This window comes from Bufo bufo, chromosome 3, assembly GCF_905171765.1.
Source record: "Bufo bufo chromosome 3, aBufBuf1.1, whole genome shotgun sequence".
In the NCBI taxonomy this organism is placed as follows: Eukaryota; Metazoa; Chordata; class Amphibia; order Anura; family Bufonidae; genus Bufo; species Bufo bufo.
Genome location: NC_053391.1, coordinates 441000923 through 441019401, shown reverse-complemented (window position 1 = coordinate 441019401; position 18479 = coordinate 441000923). Strand labels below are relative to the sequence as shown.

General features: G+C 43.3%; 1 protein-coding gene across 2 annotated transcripts in view; it reads left to right on the top strand.

The window, feature by feature from the left end:
* Positions 1-18479, top strand: part of NMS (neuromedin S) — an 84884-nt gene that overhangs the window by 10749 nt on the left and 55656 nt on the right. For both annotated transcript variants that reach the window (XM_040425050.1, XM_040425049.1), the window contains exons 2-3: positions 1327-1382; positions 14237-14293. In XM_040425050.1, coding sequence (XP_040280984.1) covers positions 1327-1382; positions 14237-14293 — 113 coding nt within the window. The remainder of the gene's footprint in view (positions 1-1326; positions 1383-14236; positions 14294-18479) is intronic.

The window sequence follows — 18479 nt, the reverse complement described above, 5'->3', positions numbered from 1 at the left end:
AGACGGAGCGCACTAATCAGAGTCTGGAGACTTTCTTGATATGTTTTGTATCTGAGAACCAGGAGAAGTGGTCTTCCTTTTTGTCTTTGGCAGAGTTTGCCATAAACAAATCGTAGTCAGGAGTCCACTGGTGAGTCGCGTTTTTTTGGGGTCTATTGGTTTCACCCGCATTTTCTGGTTCTAATACTTCTGGTATCCCTGAGGAAGAATGTTTTTCGTCATCATGGTCATCTATATGGGGAAAAATTCAAAATAACTTGAAAAATATGGGCAACAAATATAAACCTGTGGATGACAGGAAATGTATGAATGGTTCGGACCTAACTGTGCGTGATTCTGTGTGGCTATCCACAAGAAACATTAAGTTGAAGGTACCTTCCTGGAAGTTGGGTCCAAGGTTTATCGAAGATACAGCTTACACGTGAGGCGTGTTTCCCAAACGGAATACTCTTGTGTGACTTTGCCTAGTTTTGCTTTGTGTGATTTGCCTTTTTTTTCCTTTTGCTGGAAGGAATCGCAGCATAAATGTTGATATGTTGTTGCAAAAACTATGCATTTTTAATGTATTTTTTTCCCATGCACAAAACACAGCATAACCGTGATGTATGGCAGTACCCTATGGCTACCTGCATACGTTGTGAATTACGTACAGTTTTTCTGTGCGGATTCCCGTGTGGAAAAACTACTCTGTAATACATTACCAGCAAAGTATATGAGATTAGACAAATCTCATGTACACTTTGCTTTTGCGTTCTGTGCAGAAATCTGCAGCATGTAGATTCTATTGTGTGGATTTCACCCTTTTCAATGCAAGGGTGAAAACTGTGATAAAACCGCATCAAATCCGCACCAAAAACTGATGTGGTTTTTTGCACAAATTTGTAGTGGAAATTCAAAGAAATCCGAATGGAAATTTGTGCGGAATTTCTGCTAGACAGCTTGCATCCGTGTGCAGGTATCCTATCGGTATCGCAAAATTTATGTTGCAGCAATGACGTGTGACTTTTGTAATGATGGCCTATGGTGTCGCATTGTGACATATGACAGTCTCACTAAAATCCAACTTAGATCGCGTCGCAGCATGTTGCATGTTGCAATGTGACACCATAGGCTCATTACAAAAAATCTTGCACAACATTTCTGCGACAAGTTGTCGCGCAGCCATACCCCAAGACTGCCCATACATGATGCAGCCTCTCAGCACCTGTACATACTATATGATATCCATTGTGTACTGTCAATCTTAATAAAAATTCAAGGACTTATTAGCTGCCATGACGTATGTCATTAATTTAGATGAACATTGTATTTCATTTACTATTACAGGATTTCCCCAGTCAGCAGCACACTACGTGGATGGATTGGATATTCCAGAGAGTGAGGTATAGTCACTTTTAGTACTCTCGCTACAAAAATATAAATGCACGGGGAGAGAATATCCTCTACAACATTGCTTAAGGGTCCATGCACACGAACGTATTTTTTTTCCGTGTCTGTTCCGTTTAGGGATGAGCAAATAGACTTGAAAACATCCAAAGTGGATTTGTATAAAACTTTGTTAGAATACTGTACGGAGTGAGTGCTCCATACAGTATTAGAATGTTTTGGCTCCTATGAGCCAAAGTTATTACTTGTGAAGTCTCACGAGACTTCAGGTAATAACTTCATAAATTAATTTCTACTGTAAAAACCTTTTACCAAAGTAGGGTTCGGTTCCAAGGTACCACTTGGAACCGAAACAGAGTTCGGTAAAAGGTTTAAGCCAATACATTCTAATACTGTACGGTATTCTAACAAAGTTTTATGCAAATCGACTTCGGATGTTACATTCAAAGTTGATTCGCTCATCCCTAGTTCCGTTATTTTCGCGGCCCGTATGCGGAACCATTCACTTCAATGGGGCCACAAAAAAACAAAAATGACTGTGTGCATTCCGTGTCCGTATGTCCGCATGGCCATTCCACAAAAAATTGGAACATGACCTAGTATTGTCCGCATTACGGACTGTTCTATTAGAGCCCAGACTGCAAAACATCAAACTGTTGTGTGCATGAGCCCTTATAAAGAAGATGTACCCCACTGAGGGTCATTTTTGGAAACCTTTCTGGAAATTTTACATGATTATAATGACAACTCTTACTAAGAATCTTGCAACACACCTCTTTATTTATTTCCATTAGTTATAGAGCACCAACATACTCTATGGTGCTGTATAGCGATTGTGACTAGTGTTGAGCAAATCAAAGCATTCAAAGCGGAATTCCAGCTAAAGTTTAGGAAAAATTCAGTTTGCTGCACTTTTTCTTCAAATGGTGGCTGAAAATTTAAGGTGAACAATGCCAAGTCAGAGATTCTTAATATCACACTCTGAGGATAAAGTAACGCAACTAAAAAGAGCATCCCCTTCTGTTGGTCCAAGGGTCCCATTAAATACTTGGGAATTAAAATTCCACAAAATCTAGGAGACTTATTCAAACACAACTACATACCATTACGGGATAACATCAAACAACTACTTCAACAAAAAATATAACATACTATTTTTGTCATGGATGGGCAGAAAAAATATTATTAAAGCATAAGTAATGCCCATACACATCTCATCGCGATTCTTTTCAGACATGAAACGTCTGTTTTCCAACTTTCTCTGGTCTGGGAGGAGACCGTGCATATCATATAAAGTCCTGATAAAAAGCAGAGAGAGGGGCGGCCTAGGATTACCCGAAGTAGGCACATATTATAAATCAATACAGCTTCATAAATGGCTAGAATTAGCGGACCCAATAAAACAGAAAGATGTCAAGGATCTATGTGAATACAGTGTGGGGTCTTCCTTTCAAAAATACCTTTGGCTCCCGAATAAAAAGACAGATGCAATAGAGGGAATGGACCCTATGTTTAAAGGAGTATATGAGATGTGGAGCTCTGAAAGGGGTACTTTAGCTCCTACTCCATCTCCACTGATGCCACTGAGTCTCCTCCCAGATCTGTTAGAAATCCCGATAAAAATGTTCCCAGAAATATGGTCTTCCCTTACACAGATTAAAGTAGGAGATTTTATGGGTGACACAGATCACTATTTAAAAGGAAAGCTCACCGAAACAATTAGAAAATCTCCAACATTTTTCCTCGCCAACTCACATATAAGAACTGTGTGCAGGAGAGCGGCAGGGAAATACCTGTTCCAGAGACCCCTTACCGACTTAGAGACACTGCTGACAACAACTCAAGCGATACAAAGGAAGGTTTCTGAGATCTGCTTGGTTTTGGAAGGTCGAGGTGAGGTTACAAAACCACCATACTTATTGGCATGGGAAAAATAATTAAATATTGTGCTCTCAGAACAGGAGACAAAAAAGATACTAGCAACCTCTCACGGATTTACGCAATGTGTCTGTCTACAAGAGAACCATTTTAAACTTCTCACTAGATGGTACAGAACACCTGAGTTCTTATTCAAAAGAGGGCTTTCTGACTCCCAGCGGTGCTGGAGATGTAAAGGAGTGAGCTCTTTATCACATATCTGATGGTCTTGCCCCCAGATTATAAAGTACTGGGAAGAGGTAAATAAAGCGGTTAAGAAAATAGCCATACCAGACTTTAACATCACTATTGAGATGGTAGTTCTCTCAACACCTTCTAGCCTATACACTCCTGCAAAGAAAAACCTAATAACACACCTGATAGCAATAGCTAAAGCACTTATACCAGTACACTGGCTAGATACAAGACCTCCCACATTTCAAGAATGGAAAGCCAAAATAGATCAAATCTATAATTTTGAGGAAATGACTAGCTGGATAAATAGAAGTCATGATAGTTTCCTTAAGGTTTGGAGATTTGGGGAACTTGTGAAAGCTGATGGTTAGGAATTTGAGTAGCGAAGTACAAGAGGAGTCCTAAGAGAGTAGTCAGGTGGGAGCCGAGGTCACAAATACCAGGATGTATGCGCAGTACAGGAGGAGCAGGCAGAGGATCGTCAGGGAACAGGATCAGGTAAATATTCAGTAGTCCAACAAATAGCCAGGAACCTAGGCTGCCTGTATTTATAGTGGGGAGTGAGGGTCATGTGACGTGGCCAGCGTCACATGACCGACAGACCAACCAGTCGAGCACCGAGTGATCAGCTCGGCGCTCAAGGCAGACTAGGAGCAGGGAGCCACCCAGCTAGTAAAGCCGCCCTGGGAATGAGGTCAAACACAGAACCTCATTCCAAAAGCTAAGCAACAGTTCTGCGGGCAATGGGGGACCGAGTGCACCTTCGGAACCCCGTGACAGTACCCCCCCTTTTACAAGGGGCCACCGGACCCAAGACTTCAGGCGATGGCTTTTCAGGGTGTTCTAAATGAAATTTACGAACCAGTCTAGGAGCATGAACCTCCCTGGCAGGTACCCAAGATCTCTCTTCAGGTCCATACCCCTTCCAGTGAATCAGGTACTGCAAGGAATTACGCACCTTTCTGACATCCACTATTTTAGACACCACATACTCGACAGCATCATTAACAAGAACCGGCGGAGGCGAGGCTTTCGATGGTACTACCGGTTCAAAATATTTTTTAAGTAGAGATTTATGGAACACATTATGAATGTGGAATGACTTGGGCAGCTCCAACCTAAATGATACCGGGTTAATCACCTCCGTGATCTTATATGGACCAATAAAACGAGGAGCAAATTTTCTAGAAGCTACCTTGAGAGATAGATTCTTGGAGGACAACCATACTTTATCCCCAACCTGAAAGTTCACCCCCCTTGAACGTCTCCTATCGGCCTTGAGTTTATGAGAACTTTGAGCCTTTTCTAGGTTCGATTGAACCCGGGCCCAAACAGTGCACAGTTCGGAGGAGAGTTTATCAGCTTCAGGGTTAGAGGAGGAGATGGACGACCCAGAATGAAAACGGGGATGAAAACCATGGTTACAAAAGAAAGGGGAGACCCCAGCAGAAGAATTGACACGGTTATTCAGAGCAAATTCAGCCAACGGAAGGAATTTGACCCATAATTGCTGGTCATCAGCAACATACAACCTCAGGAATTGTTCCACAGACTGATTAAGGCGTTCAGTCTGCCCATTACTCTCAGGATGGTAGGCGGAAGAAAAAGACAACTAAATTTTACATCTTTGACAGAAGGCCCTCCAGAATTTGGACATAAACTGCACACCCCTGTCCGAAACAATATTTTCCGGGATGCCATGTAAACGAACAATCTCTCTCACAAAAATAGATGCCAGGGTTTTAGCATTCGGAAGTTTAGACAGGGGAATGAAATGAACCATCTTGCTAAACCTATCGACCACTACCCAAACCACAGTCTTACCCTCCGCCAGCGGTAGGTCAGTTATAAAGTCCATCGAGATATGGGACCAGGGTCTACTGGGAATGGGTAGGGGTCGTAGGTTACCAGCAGGGCGAGTCCTAGGTGTCTTAGACCTGGCACAAACCTCACAGGCTGACACGTAGGACTTGACATCCCTGGTCAGAGTGGGCCACCAATAAGATCTAGAAACCAGATCCTTAGTGCCCTCAATACCCGGATGTCCACAAAAGGCAGAATCGTGACACTCACCCAACAGCTGGAGACAAAATTGTACGGGAACAAACAACTTATCTGTTGGGGTGGATACCGGTGCCAGATGTTGTTCAGCCTTAATGCGAGCCGAGATATCCTGGGTTAGAGCCGCTAAGAAGATGTTTGCTGGAAGGATGGATTCAGGCGGCGTCTCAGTGGGTTGAAAAGCATGGAAGCTCCGAGATAATGCGTCTGCCTTCACATTTTTACTTCCCGGCCTGAACGTAATGGAGAAATCAAAACGGCTAAAAAACAGAGCCCATCGGGCTTGTCGGGGATTCAACCTCTTAGCGGACTCGAGAAACATTAGGTTTTTATGGTCAGTGACAACAGTTACTCGATGCCTTGCCCCCTCCAAAAAATGTCTCCACTCCTCAAATGCCCATTTAATGGCCAACAGCTCCCTATTCCCTATGTCGTAGTTTCTCTCCGTGGGAGAGAATTTCCTAGAGAAGAAGGCACACGGTCTCAGGTTAGTGAGGCTAGCAGGACCTTGTGAAAGGACTGCTCCTGCGCCGTCCTCGGACGCATCCACCTCCACAATAAAGGGTCTCTCCTGATCAGGCTGGATCAGAATGGGAGCGCTACTAAATGCCTTTTTTAATGTTTCAAATGAAGAAATGGCCTTGGTAGACCAATTCTCCAAATCCGCCCCTTTCTTAGTAAGGTCGGTCAATGGCTTAGCAATTACAGAAAAATTCATGATAAATTTACGGTAGTAATTAGCGAAACCCAAAAACCGTTGTAAAGCCTTTAAGGATGAAGGCCTTACCCATTCCTTAATTGCTAAAACCTTACCAGGATCCATCTTAAAGGCGTGAGGAGTCAAAACATGCCCTAGAAACAGTATCTCCTGTACACCAAAGACACATTTCTCTTGCTTAGCGGATAGCTGGTTCTCCCTCAACACCTCTAATACTTGTTTGACATGGGACACATGAGATTCGAAATCAGGAGAGAATATCAAAATGTCGTCAAGATAGACAATAATAAATTTACCTAAGAACTCCCTAAGAATATCGTTCATTAAGTTTTGGAACACAGCTGGGGCATTGCTAAGTCCAAAAGGCATCACCTGATATTCAAAGTGTCCTATCGGAGTATTGAACGCTGTCTTCCATTCGTCTCCCTCCTTGATTCGGATTAGATTCTATGCCCCTTTCAGGTCAATCTTGGAAAACCAGGTTGCCCCCAAAACCTGGTTAAATAAATCCGGAATCAATGGGAGAGAGTATCTATTTTGGACAGTGATTTTATTTAATCTCCGGTAATCAATACAAGGCCTAAGACCACTATCCTTCTTTTTAACAAAGAAAAACCCTGCTCCCATAGGAGAGACTGAAGGTCTAATATGCCCTTTAGCAAGGCTCTCCTTAATATAATCTTCCATAGCCTTGCGTTCGGGCCCTGAAAGATTATAAATTCGACCTTTAGGAAATTCGGCACCCTCAATTAGCTCTATGGCGCAATCATAAGGTCTATGGGGGGGTAGAACCTCTGGAGTAAGGGACGAGAACACATCAGAATATTCCTTAATAACAGAGGGTAATGTATTAGACCTTACTGAAACCCCAGCCTGGACCACGGACAAGCATGAGTCACACTTAGGTCCCCATTTCACCAACTCTCCTTTGGACCAATCAATTGTGGGGTTATGTAAACGGAGCCAAGGCAACCCTAGTACCACCTCAACCGGTAGGTTCTCCAGGACTAGAAGAGAACATCTCTCAGAGTGGCACACACCCACGGACAGAGAAATTTCAGAGGTACATGACCTCACCGTACCACCAATCAGGGGAGTAGCATCAATAGCCATGACATGGATAGGTGTAGGTAAAGCAAACATTGGAATACCCAATTTACAAGCAAACTCAAAGTCAATAAAGCTGGCCGCTGAACCGGAGTCAATAAAGGCCTTACCCGGCCACTTATTAACCCCCAGAGAAATTGTTATGGGTACCAAAAGCTTACCTTTAGAAAAATCAGGGTGTACCTGGTCTTTAGGTTGTCTTGCCTTAGAAGACTTGTCAGAGAGGTCCCTCTTAGGACACTTGTTGATCCAATGGCCAGGATCTCCACAGTAGAAGCACTCTCCGCGTCTGCGACGAAGATTACCCCGGGTCATGCCAACCTGCATGGGTTCCTCGGTGGAGACCTCAGTGTTGTCCCTGGAAAAGGCCTCTGGCTGGACCACCATCTGAGAACAGAACTGTCGTTCTTGTCGTCTCTCTCTAACTCGTCTGTCAAGTCGGACAACTAGGGTCATCATCTCCTCTAAGGTCTCAGGAATTTGGTAATTGACCAATAGATCCTTTAAATTATCAGATAGACCAGACCTAAACTGACTCTTCAGGGCTGGTTCATTCCATCCTGAGGGGACACACCACCGTCTGAATTGGGTGCAATACTCCTCCGCAGGGAGATGGCCCTGAACCAGTGCCCTAAGAGCTGTCTCGGCTACCAGGGCCCTGTCTGGTTCGTCATAGAGGGTACCCAGGGCCTGAAAAAACCCCTCCACAGAAGTTAGACAACTGGCCCCAGGAGGTAACGAAAATGCCCAGTCCTGGGGATCACCCTGTAGTAGAGAAATGATAATCCCCACGCGTTGGCTCTCGGGACCGGAGGACACGAGGCGCAAACGGAAGTAGAGTTTGCAATTCTCCTTAAAGGAGAGAAACCTCTTCCGGTCTCCAGAAAAGGGTTCTGGGAGCTTGATCTGGGGTTCAAAATATGGACTGGAGGACAGAGGAGTGGAAGAACCTTGCCCTAACTCACAAGAACGGAGTTTCTCTCCTAGCTCCTGCACCCTCTGTGTCAAGTTAGAGACATGGTCAGTCAGGGTAGTAAGAGGATTCATGATACAGTGGTTATTGGGCCTGTTAATCTGTAACGGTCACGTCCACACACACACAGGGGGAAGGGTAGTGACCACTGCGCTCCACCCTCACCCCTGGCCCTGCCTTCTTACCTCACGAGTCCTGATGACAGGGGACAACTGGACGGCAGTCCCTAACTTAGGATATGTGCAGGGAAGACAGACAAGACAAAATACGGAACATGAACGGACCGGGTCAGAACCAAGAGAGCTACGCAGTACAATGGATTAAGCAAAGAATGGTCAGGAGAAGCCGGGGTCAAATACCAGGAGAGTAGCGAAGTACAAGAGGAGTCCTAAGAGAGTAGTCAGGTGGGAGCCGAGGTCACAAATACCAGGATGTATGCGCAGTACAGGAGGAGCAGGCAGAGGATCGTCAGGGAACAGGATCAGGTAAATATTCAGTAGTCCAACAAATAGCCAGGAACCTAGAAATTAACAGGCAACCTGTAGCCAGCAGGCTGCCTGTATTTATAGTGGGGAGTGAGGGTCATGTGACGTGGCCAGCGTCACATGACCGACAGACCAACCAGTCGAGCACCGAGTGATCAGCTCGGCGCTCAAGGCAGACTAGGAGCAGGGAGCCACCCAGCTAGTAAAGCCGCCCTGGGAATGAGGTCAAACACAGAACCTCATTCCAAAAGCTAAGCAACAGTTCTGCGGGCAATGGGGGACCGAGTGCACCTTCGGAACCCCGTGACACCCACCTTTACACAGTTCCATCCCCCCCCCCCTCCCTGATACCTTTCGAGGTTCTGGTAACACTTAGGAACACTAGATTCTTTGTCCATGACAGTCCAGAATGCTGTATATAAGATCCTTGTTGAAGGAAGGCAAGATATATGTGTAAATGTACAACAGAAGATCTCTTCTTAAACAAACTGGTACAACAAATATGTCTTGTAAAAACTGCTGCTTTTGACATTTGTCGACTGAAAAACAGTTATCAGATTGTCTTTGAAATTTTTATTGAATCTGATATAAAAAAAATTAAAATAAAGTATTTACAAAAAAAAAAAAAGGCTTAAAATAAAAATTAAATATACTCACCTCATCCACTGTCCATTCCATCTTGATTGAAAAAAACACGCCAACGGACCTGCGGCAGCATGAAGACGACACCATGCGATGCCACTCGCCACAGTGTGATGACATCACTGGCCTTGGCCAGCGTGAACACGTGGTGACATCATCACGCTCACCGCAGGACCTTTGGAGGGTTTTCTTTAATCAATATGGGAGCTGACGGCCTCTCCGCGAGCAAGTGAATGAGGTAAGTATAATATTTTTTTAAACCCGAGTTATTCTCCTGAGCACCTGAATGTGAGTCTCAGATGCCATTATCCACATTGAACACGGCATCTGAGGGGTTAAATGACGGAGGGAGGCGCAATCACTGTTCCCCGTCATTGCGCCCGCTCAATATAATGAAAAGCGAAGACGCCGAACCAGATTTGCCCAAACTTCGCTCATCACTAATCGTGACATTAGCTCTTTTCCTCAATGGGGCTCACAGTCTAATTACAATATAATTAGCTTTTACATCTAGTATAGCATTATCACATTAGAATTGATAGCAGTTTGTGCTGTGAAATATAGATCAGTTGATGTCAGGATTGGCAAGGAAGACAAAACCATAAATTCTAGGAAACACAGATCAAATCTTGACATTAAATCATTTTCCATAAAAACAGAGGTTAGAGGAATACACAACACTAGTGAGAGATTTATATCACTAGTATAACCAAGTCCAGTTTTAGACAAAGTGTGGCCCTTTGGCAAAATAAAATTAGGGCCCAAATGCTGAAAAACTGTACTAACAACACAGTCATGTCTAGTGAAAGTGGTGTACAAAACACTGAAGTGCTTCCAGGGATACTGCTAAAGTCTTAAAGCAGGGGTCAGCAACCTAGCCAATTCCCAGAATGCTCCATTCTTTTCTATGAGATTTCTAAGAAGAGAAAGTATGCATGCTGGGAGTTGTAGTTTCACAACAGCTGCAGTGCCGTAAGTTGCCTACCCTTTTCTTAAAGGATCAGGGACATGAGCCCTATACCAGAAAAAATTATATACCATAATTGCCAATATTTCAATTTTGTCTGGACAATCATGCAAAGTGGACTGCAATAGGGATGGGGTTTAATCCTCTAATAATCCTTTTACAGTGGGCAGTACAGGTCCCCAGTCTTCAGCAACATCTGATTGATGTTAAATGGCTTTCAGGGCGCTCCAGCGCTAATAAGCAGATGTTTTCAGCAGCATTTCAGCAACAAAATAAGCAGATTACAAGCAGATGTGCTGCATATTTTTAACGTGTGAACCCAGCCTTAGAGTACCTGCACATAGGTGCAGAGGAGCCATACAAATTTCCATGCGGATTTCTGTGAGTTTCTGCACCCAAACCTCACCAAAAACCCGCAGGGGCACAAATACAAACACCACTGCCTAAATTCTTTGCATATAAGAATTCTGGAGCACAAATAAGATTTCATTTTGGCTGAAGTTGGTAGGCATGAGACATAATATAAAACATACCTTTGTTAGAATTATCCTTAGTTTAGAAAATTAGATTTTCTATATACCCTAGTTTGATTTGTATGCTAATGAGGCCTCAAAGTGCCCAGAGGGGCATGAATAATGGTAAGCCCACCTTTTTCAACAACCTCAGCCCACGCCTTCACTCGATCCCAGTAGATCCCATCCAGTCTTCCCCCTCCTCTGTGACTTCACAGCATAGAACTCCCCCCATCTTGTCATCGACATCACATGGTCTGGCGCCAGGGGTGCCCCTAGCCTTTCTGCTGCCTGAGGCGAAAATTAAAAAAGCGCCCCTCCACACTTATACAAAATTCTCAACCTTACCCCTTCCCTCCTAACATTACGTATATCACTACAGAACATACAGCGTAATACAGCTCCACATACCTCTTACATCCAGTGATGTTTCCTTTGATGTAGATGTTGTCTTTCCTCATCTTCTCCTTTCAGACCAGACCACAATTTCTCAGCCATTTCTCGTCTCTGCACTTTGACAAAAAAAATCTTAGTTTACTACTTTTCCATCATCCTCCCATCTTCTGGACAAATCATCCTACCACCCCCAATACTGTGCCGCTGTACTCCCCAATATTATAAAAAAAATAATAAACTCACATACTTACCTCCATCAGGCTGGCAGCGATGCGATGCAGGCCTCTTCCGACCTGTGTCCCTTGCTGTACGGCTCAGACGGTGCGATGACGTCATCACGCCACCTGCACCGGCCTCTAATAGGATGCAGGCCTAGTGCCTGCAGCCTATCAAGGGAAGGGAGACGCCTCTCCCCTGCCACGCAGCATCCATTTGTATCGCTGTCCTGAGGGCGGCGATACAAATGACTATGGAGATGAGCGCTTCCACAATGGAAGCGCTCATCTCCCTGTGCCCTTCCACCACCCCCCACTTGTCACCAGGGCTGCGCCACCTAGCCTAATTGGCGGTGCGGCCTTGTTTTGGCGCTTATAAGTACAGTGAGGACGATGTCCACTGAAGGGAAGTCAATGCGCAAACACAGACATTTCCTGTTCTGTGCTTGTGCGACATTTTCTGAGGGACACGATGACCAGGTGAGAGGAGTTCTATGCTCATCGTGACATTGCAGAGGAAGCGCAGACTGGATGGTGCACGGGGAGGTACTGAGATTGAGTGAGAAGGCAGGCTAGGATTCTTGCTGGAGGCAGTCTAGGGCTCCTGAAACAGTTATTCACACCCTGCTGGGCACTTTGAGGCCTCACTAGCATACCAACCAAATTACTGCTTGCTCTGCTCTGGCCCAAAGTGTCATTATCTCAGGTGATGTCTACCTCCCATCAGACTTTAAAAAGGGGTCCTGAGTACCCCAAAATGCATTGTCCATGTGAAAATACGCAATAAAGGTCTTACGGTTCATGACCACATTGGTCGTGGATTTGCACCTGCTAGTTATCACTCTTTAGTGAGGCTCAAGTAGTCCAACCATTCTCTTCCTGTGCTTCTCCTGCTCCTTCGGTTGATTGGCTTCTGCCCTTAGGGACTGAAGATAGCACCAGCTGAACCGACCTCCGCCCCTTCACTCTAAACTTTCACTGGGATTGTGCCCGATTTTGCGGGGCAACAGGTGAGCATAATATGTCCACTTGAGGAATTATGCAGATTTACTTATTCACATTATGAGAGCTTCTTTGGCCATTTTTTTGCTGCTCCTGTTCTTGATGTGGCAAGAAATGGCTGAGAATGACAATCGCTGGCTGTAAACAAGCCATGACACTGATGTGGAATTCTAAGGCCTCTTTCACACGGGCGTTGCGGGAAAATGTGCGGGTGCGTTACGGAACACCCACGATTTTTCCGCACGAGTGCAAAACATTGTAATGCGTTTTGCACTCGCGTGAGAAAAATTGGGCATGTTTGGTACCCAAACCCGAACTTCTTCACAGAAGTTCGGGCTTGAGATCGGTGTTCTGTAGATTGTATTATTTTCCCTTATAACATGGTTATAAGGGAAAATAATAGCATTCTGAATACAGAATGCATACTAAAATAGCGCTGGAGGGGTCTCCTTTGTTGAACAGGACCTGTGGTGAGCATTCATTACAGGAACAGGACCTGTGGTGACGTCACTCTGGTGATCACATGATCCATCACCATGGTAAAAGATCATGTGATGGATCATGTGATGACCGGAGTGACGTCACCACAGGTCCTGTTCCTGTAATGAATGCTCACCACAGGTCCTGTTCAACAAAGGAGACAGACGAGAAGCCGGGCAGCGCGATCAAGTGGACTAAGGTGAGTTAAATTATTTTTTCTTTTTTTTTTAACCCCTCCAGCGCTATTTTACTATGCATTCTGTATTCAGAATGCTATTATTTTCCCTTATAACCATGTTATAAGGGAAAATAATAATGATCGTCTCCTAGCAACCGTGTGTGAAAATCGCACCGCATCCGCACTTGCTTGCGGATGCTTGCGATTTTCACTCAACCCCATTCACTTCTATGGGGCCTGCGTTGCGTGAAAAACGCAGAACATAGAGCATGCTGCGATTTTCACGCAACGCACAAGTGATGCGTGAAAATCACCGCTCATGTGAACAGCCCCATAGAAATGAATGGCTCGGTATTCAGTGCGGGTGCAATGCGTTCAACTCACGCATCCGCGCGGAATACTCGCCTGTGTGAAAGGGGCCTAATGTAGAAAAAAGCACTCTCCAGCATTCCTTAAAAAAATCAATCCTGTATTGTGAATGCATTAAAAACATACAAAAGGATACAAAAACCTACGTAATGCAGACACAGTAAGACTTGTCATTACTCATGGCATGCATAATGGTTTCCTCTTAGCCAGTTTTCTTATAACAATAAAATTTCACTTTTTTAGTGTGTTTTAAGAGAACTAGCTAAGAGGAAACCATTTTGCCACAAGCAAGGACAAGTTTTACTGTGTTCGAAACACGTGGGTGTTCGTTTTTTTTATCCTTTGTACAAGATGTTTTTAATGCATTTACAATAAAGTTTTTTTTTTGTTTTGTTTGTTTTTTAAGGAGTGCTGGAGAGATTGCTTTACAATTCTCTGTGCACCCAGGTCTGAAAGCTGCAAGATTATGACAAAAGTGGTTAACAAATTCAATTTTTTCTGTCATTATATAACACTGATGTGAACACAGCCTAAGATTAGGAATATGCTAAATCAATGGTATTAGTTTAGTAAAGTGCATAATATTTTATATGTTATTGCCAGTACTTTAATATGTACTTCTTTTTTGTCTAGAGACTAGCGTTCTGCTTCAGCCAATGGACAGCGCTGTCAGATCAAGATCAACCCCAGGTAAAACCATAAGAAAAATGTATATTTTGGGTGACAATACATTTCATAATGAGCTATGTACTCTATGGTAGAATCTGGTTTTCTATATAAAAGCAGATAAAATATAACTTGCAGCCTGTTACCACATCTCCTGTTTTTTGAAAAGCCCATGGAGGGACAACACACCACTGCAAATTTCTTCTACACTAAGCTACGCCTCTAACTCTGCCCAGTGCTCCTTTCCTTTTTTTTACTCTAAAATTGTACAAAACTAAAATAATTCACTGATATTGTTTAGAATGTTGAAAAGTGTGTTTCATCTTCAACTTTATGCCTTTTGGAGATTATTTCATCTCCAACTTGCTTAACTATTCACAGTAACAGTCATTTTGACCAGGGGTGCCCAAACTTTGCATGCCACTGTACAGGTGAAACTCGGAAAATTTGAATATTGTGCAAAGTTCATTTATTTCAGTAATGCAACTTTAAAGGTGAAACTAATATATGAGAGACTCATTACATGCAAAGCGAGATATTTCAAGCCTTTGTTATCATTTGGATGATTATGGGTTACAGCTTATGAAACCCCAAAGTCACAATTTCAGGTACCCTTTGCTCAAGGGGTATGGATTAATCAGCTGACTAGAGTGTGAGCCTAGAATATTGAACCTTTTCACAAAATTCTATTTTTAAGCTGCATTTATGCAATTCCTTTGAATTTGCATTACTGAAATAAATAGACCTTTGCACGATATTCAAATTTTTCGAGTTTCACCTGTATGTGTTACTGTTTACATTTTTAAAATGTCTACAAGTATATGATACCATGTATCTGACAACCTTTCCAATGATGAAACGTTTCTACAGAAAATGCACATATTATAGTACATTTGGTTGGTGCAAGTATAAAAAAGGTATTTAAAGTGAATCTGTTACCTGAACATGCTGCCATATTTAAAGGGGTTGTGCCACCAGTAATATTGATAACCTATTCTCAGGACAAGTAATCAATATCTGATCAGTGGAGGTCTGACTCCCAGAACCATCTGCGATCAGCTGTTTAAAGAGGAGGCAGACTCGTACGAGCGCTACTTCCTCTTTTAGATTACACTGCATGTTGTCTCGGAAGTCTTAGTGGCAAAAGAGTCTCAGAGTGTAATAACAAGTGCTTGTTCCTTTCACTTAAATGGAGAACACTGATAAACAAAAAATTGGCACACTGCTTCCAGAATTTATTAAGAAAACCCATGTTTATTGAATAACATATGGTTAAAAAGACATCCACATGGTATTGATATCCAATACCACATGTAGGTGCAGAACAGTGGTCACATAACAAGTTTTGCAGGATATAAAAGAGGTATAAAACCACACTGTGGTACATCTACAATAACCAAATATTGCACAGTATAAAGACCCAGAAGAAAACACCTCCACAGGAGCGTTAGCTTCCTCAGGGAAGCCTAAGGAAACCAACGCAAAACACAGCAACAATGAAACCAGGAGATAATGTCAAAGGTAAAGTCAGAGGGCAAAGGCAAGGTCACAACAGGCACAGTCAAATACCAGGAGGTCATGTCAGAGGCAAAATCCCTAATCAGAGGCAATGTCAAAGTAACAGGGAAAGGTCAAAGATCCAGACAGCTAGTAACTGAGGCTTAGAAAACCAATCACTGGCACCAGATGCCTGTTTAAATAGCCCTCTTCAAGAAGCATGTGACACCAGCACAGAGCCTGATTGGTCCATCGACCTAGCTCCCTGATAGGTCAAGCAGCCATAGTGTCAGTGGGGCTAATTGTTGTAGCAACAGAGCACCGCCTGCGCCATCATATTGCAGCTGGACTCGGCGCAGGATTGCAGACAGGTAAGTGCGTGACATAACAAAGATCGAGAATAAAATGTCAAGACTAGGAGCAGTTTAAAATCAATACTTTGTAACATTAGGACTCATAAAAACACCATTTAGGCATCCTTCAAACACACTTTTTTGTGGCATTTTTTTCTCTGTATTTCATGTTTTTTTTACAAGCATTTCTGCATATTACTTAATACAATTTTTTTTTTTTTACATCATCTGAAATTTAGTAGAGGAATGCACTACAAGCAGTGTTTTTTTTTTCTTCATGCCATTTGTTTTCAGAATACAGCATGCTCTAAGTAGTAAATGTTTTTCTTTTTTTTTCCTATAGAGAAGTCTTGTAAAAATGCCTCATAAAAGGTCCATACCTACAGCATTTTAAGCTTTGAAAATAGGCTAAAATAAAACTTCAAATTTGTTTTGTTGTTGATTTCTATACTGAATTCCTGAGAACATCTGACCATGTTTTTAATTAAAAAAGGCAAAAAAGATAAGGAAAAATGTTGAAAAAACACCCTAAGGGCCAAGTCACTCGACTGATTCTGAAAAACACGTTTAAAAAAATCAGCATGGAGTCTGCAAAATTTTTTCTTGAGGTTTTTCAAATTCCCAGCTATGACAATAACCCGTCAAAGGGTCCACTTACTAAAGGTAGTACATTACCACAAGAACTCACAGACTACTACACTATTAAAATGCAGCCTTTAATATAAATATATTAAAAATAATCCTGAATCATAAATAATGATATATTTACTGTATATATATATATATATATATAAAATAATAATAATACACAATAGTATAATGGGCAGTTATATAGGCATGGGTGCAGGTTAGTTAATGAATCGGGCAGTTAGCCCTATACTGTCAACCCTGCCTATAAAACAGAATGGCCGCCCTGATAGGGGCGATCCCGTATCAAGAACCTCCTGCACGCCTTAGGATGGCCCTGATTGGGGATAAGTGGCCAATTCGATATGTGGCCTCTAACTAAATTATGAATCAACTACCACAGGTATGCAAAATAATAAACTGCATTTTCAGCTTGAGCTTTTTGACACAGATCTGCACCAAAAAACGCACTGAAAATGCAAAAAAAAAAACACAAACTTACATGGAGCTTTTCTTTTCTGCTTCCTATTCATTTCAATAGGAGATTCAGCACTGATTCTGCTGGGCATGCTGCTTCTTCTTTCCACACTTCTTTTTTACACAATGCTTCCCATTGAAATGAACAGGAGGCTGTTTTGAGAGTTGATTTTGAGGCAGAAATGCTCCAAAATCAGCGCCAAATAACTCCATGTGAACTAGCTGTCACGACCGCTATCCCAGCAGCAGTCGTGTCGCACCAGACGGAGGGGAAGGGGGACCCTTATCTACGGATGGGAAATAGAATGGCCACCCCTGACAAACCCTAACCTGGCACCTGTCTGCCCTGATACCCTAGACGGGGTGTGAACCCGTGCGGCGAGCAGGATGCCTAAACCCTCAGTCGCCCTAACAAGACTGGACTGGGGAAAGGCCGATGGGAGCGCTAGTCACCATCACTCACGTCTAGGAAAACAACAGGGGAAGACAGCAACAAACAAACAACAGCAGAGATAGACTTATCCAGTCACGAGCAGAGAAGGCGATCCCAAACACGACAGTCCACGCCAGACAAGAGCTCCACAGCAACACCATCAAACAATCTCCTTCCAAGGTCAGAGTAGCACTGGAAGTAAGGACTATATCTGGCAATGACTGCAAGTGAAAGTGAAACTAATATAGTAGCTGGGAGTGGCAGACAGGACTCACCTGAGAAGGATGCCTACAAACTCCCAGTCAGGACAAAAAGGTTCACAAGGCAAAACCCAGATGACATACCCTGAACCACGGAGCAAACTCACAAGCTATCGCGAGTAGCAAGTCGCTGCGACCTTCTCCTCCCAGACCTGTCTGGATCAGTCACAGTCGTGACAGTACCCCCCTTTCTACGAGGGGCCCCTGGACCCTCAAGACCAGGCCTCTCCGGATGGGAGCTATGAAAAGCCCGAATGAGTCTGTCCGCTTTTACCTCTGATGCTGGAACCCACATTCTCTCTTCGGAACCATAACCTTTCCAGTGCACCAGGTACTGAAGAGAGCGGCGAACATATCGTGAATCAACAATCTTTTCAACCTGAAACTCAAGACTGCCATCAACAACCACCGGTGGAGGCGGTAGTGGCAATGGTTCAGGAGGTTCTACATATCTCTTAAGCAGAGATCTGTGGAAGACATTATGGATCCTTAGAGTCTGAGGTAGCTCCAGACGAAAAGCCACCGGGTTAATGATCTTAATTACCCTATAAGGACCAATAAAT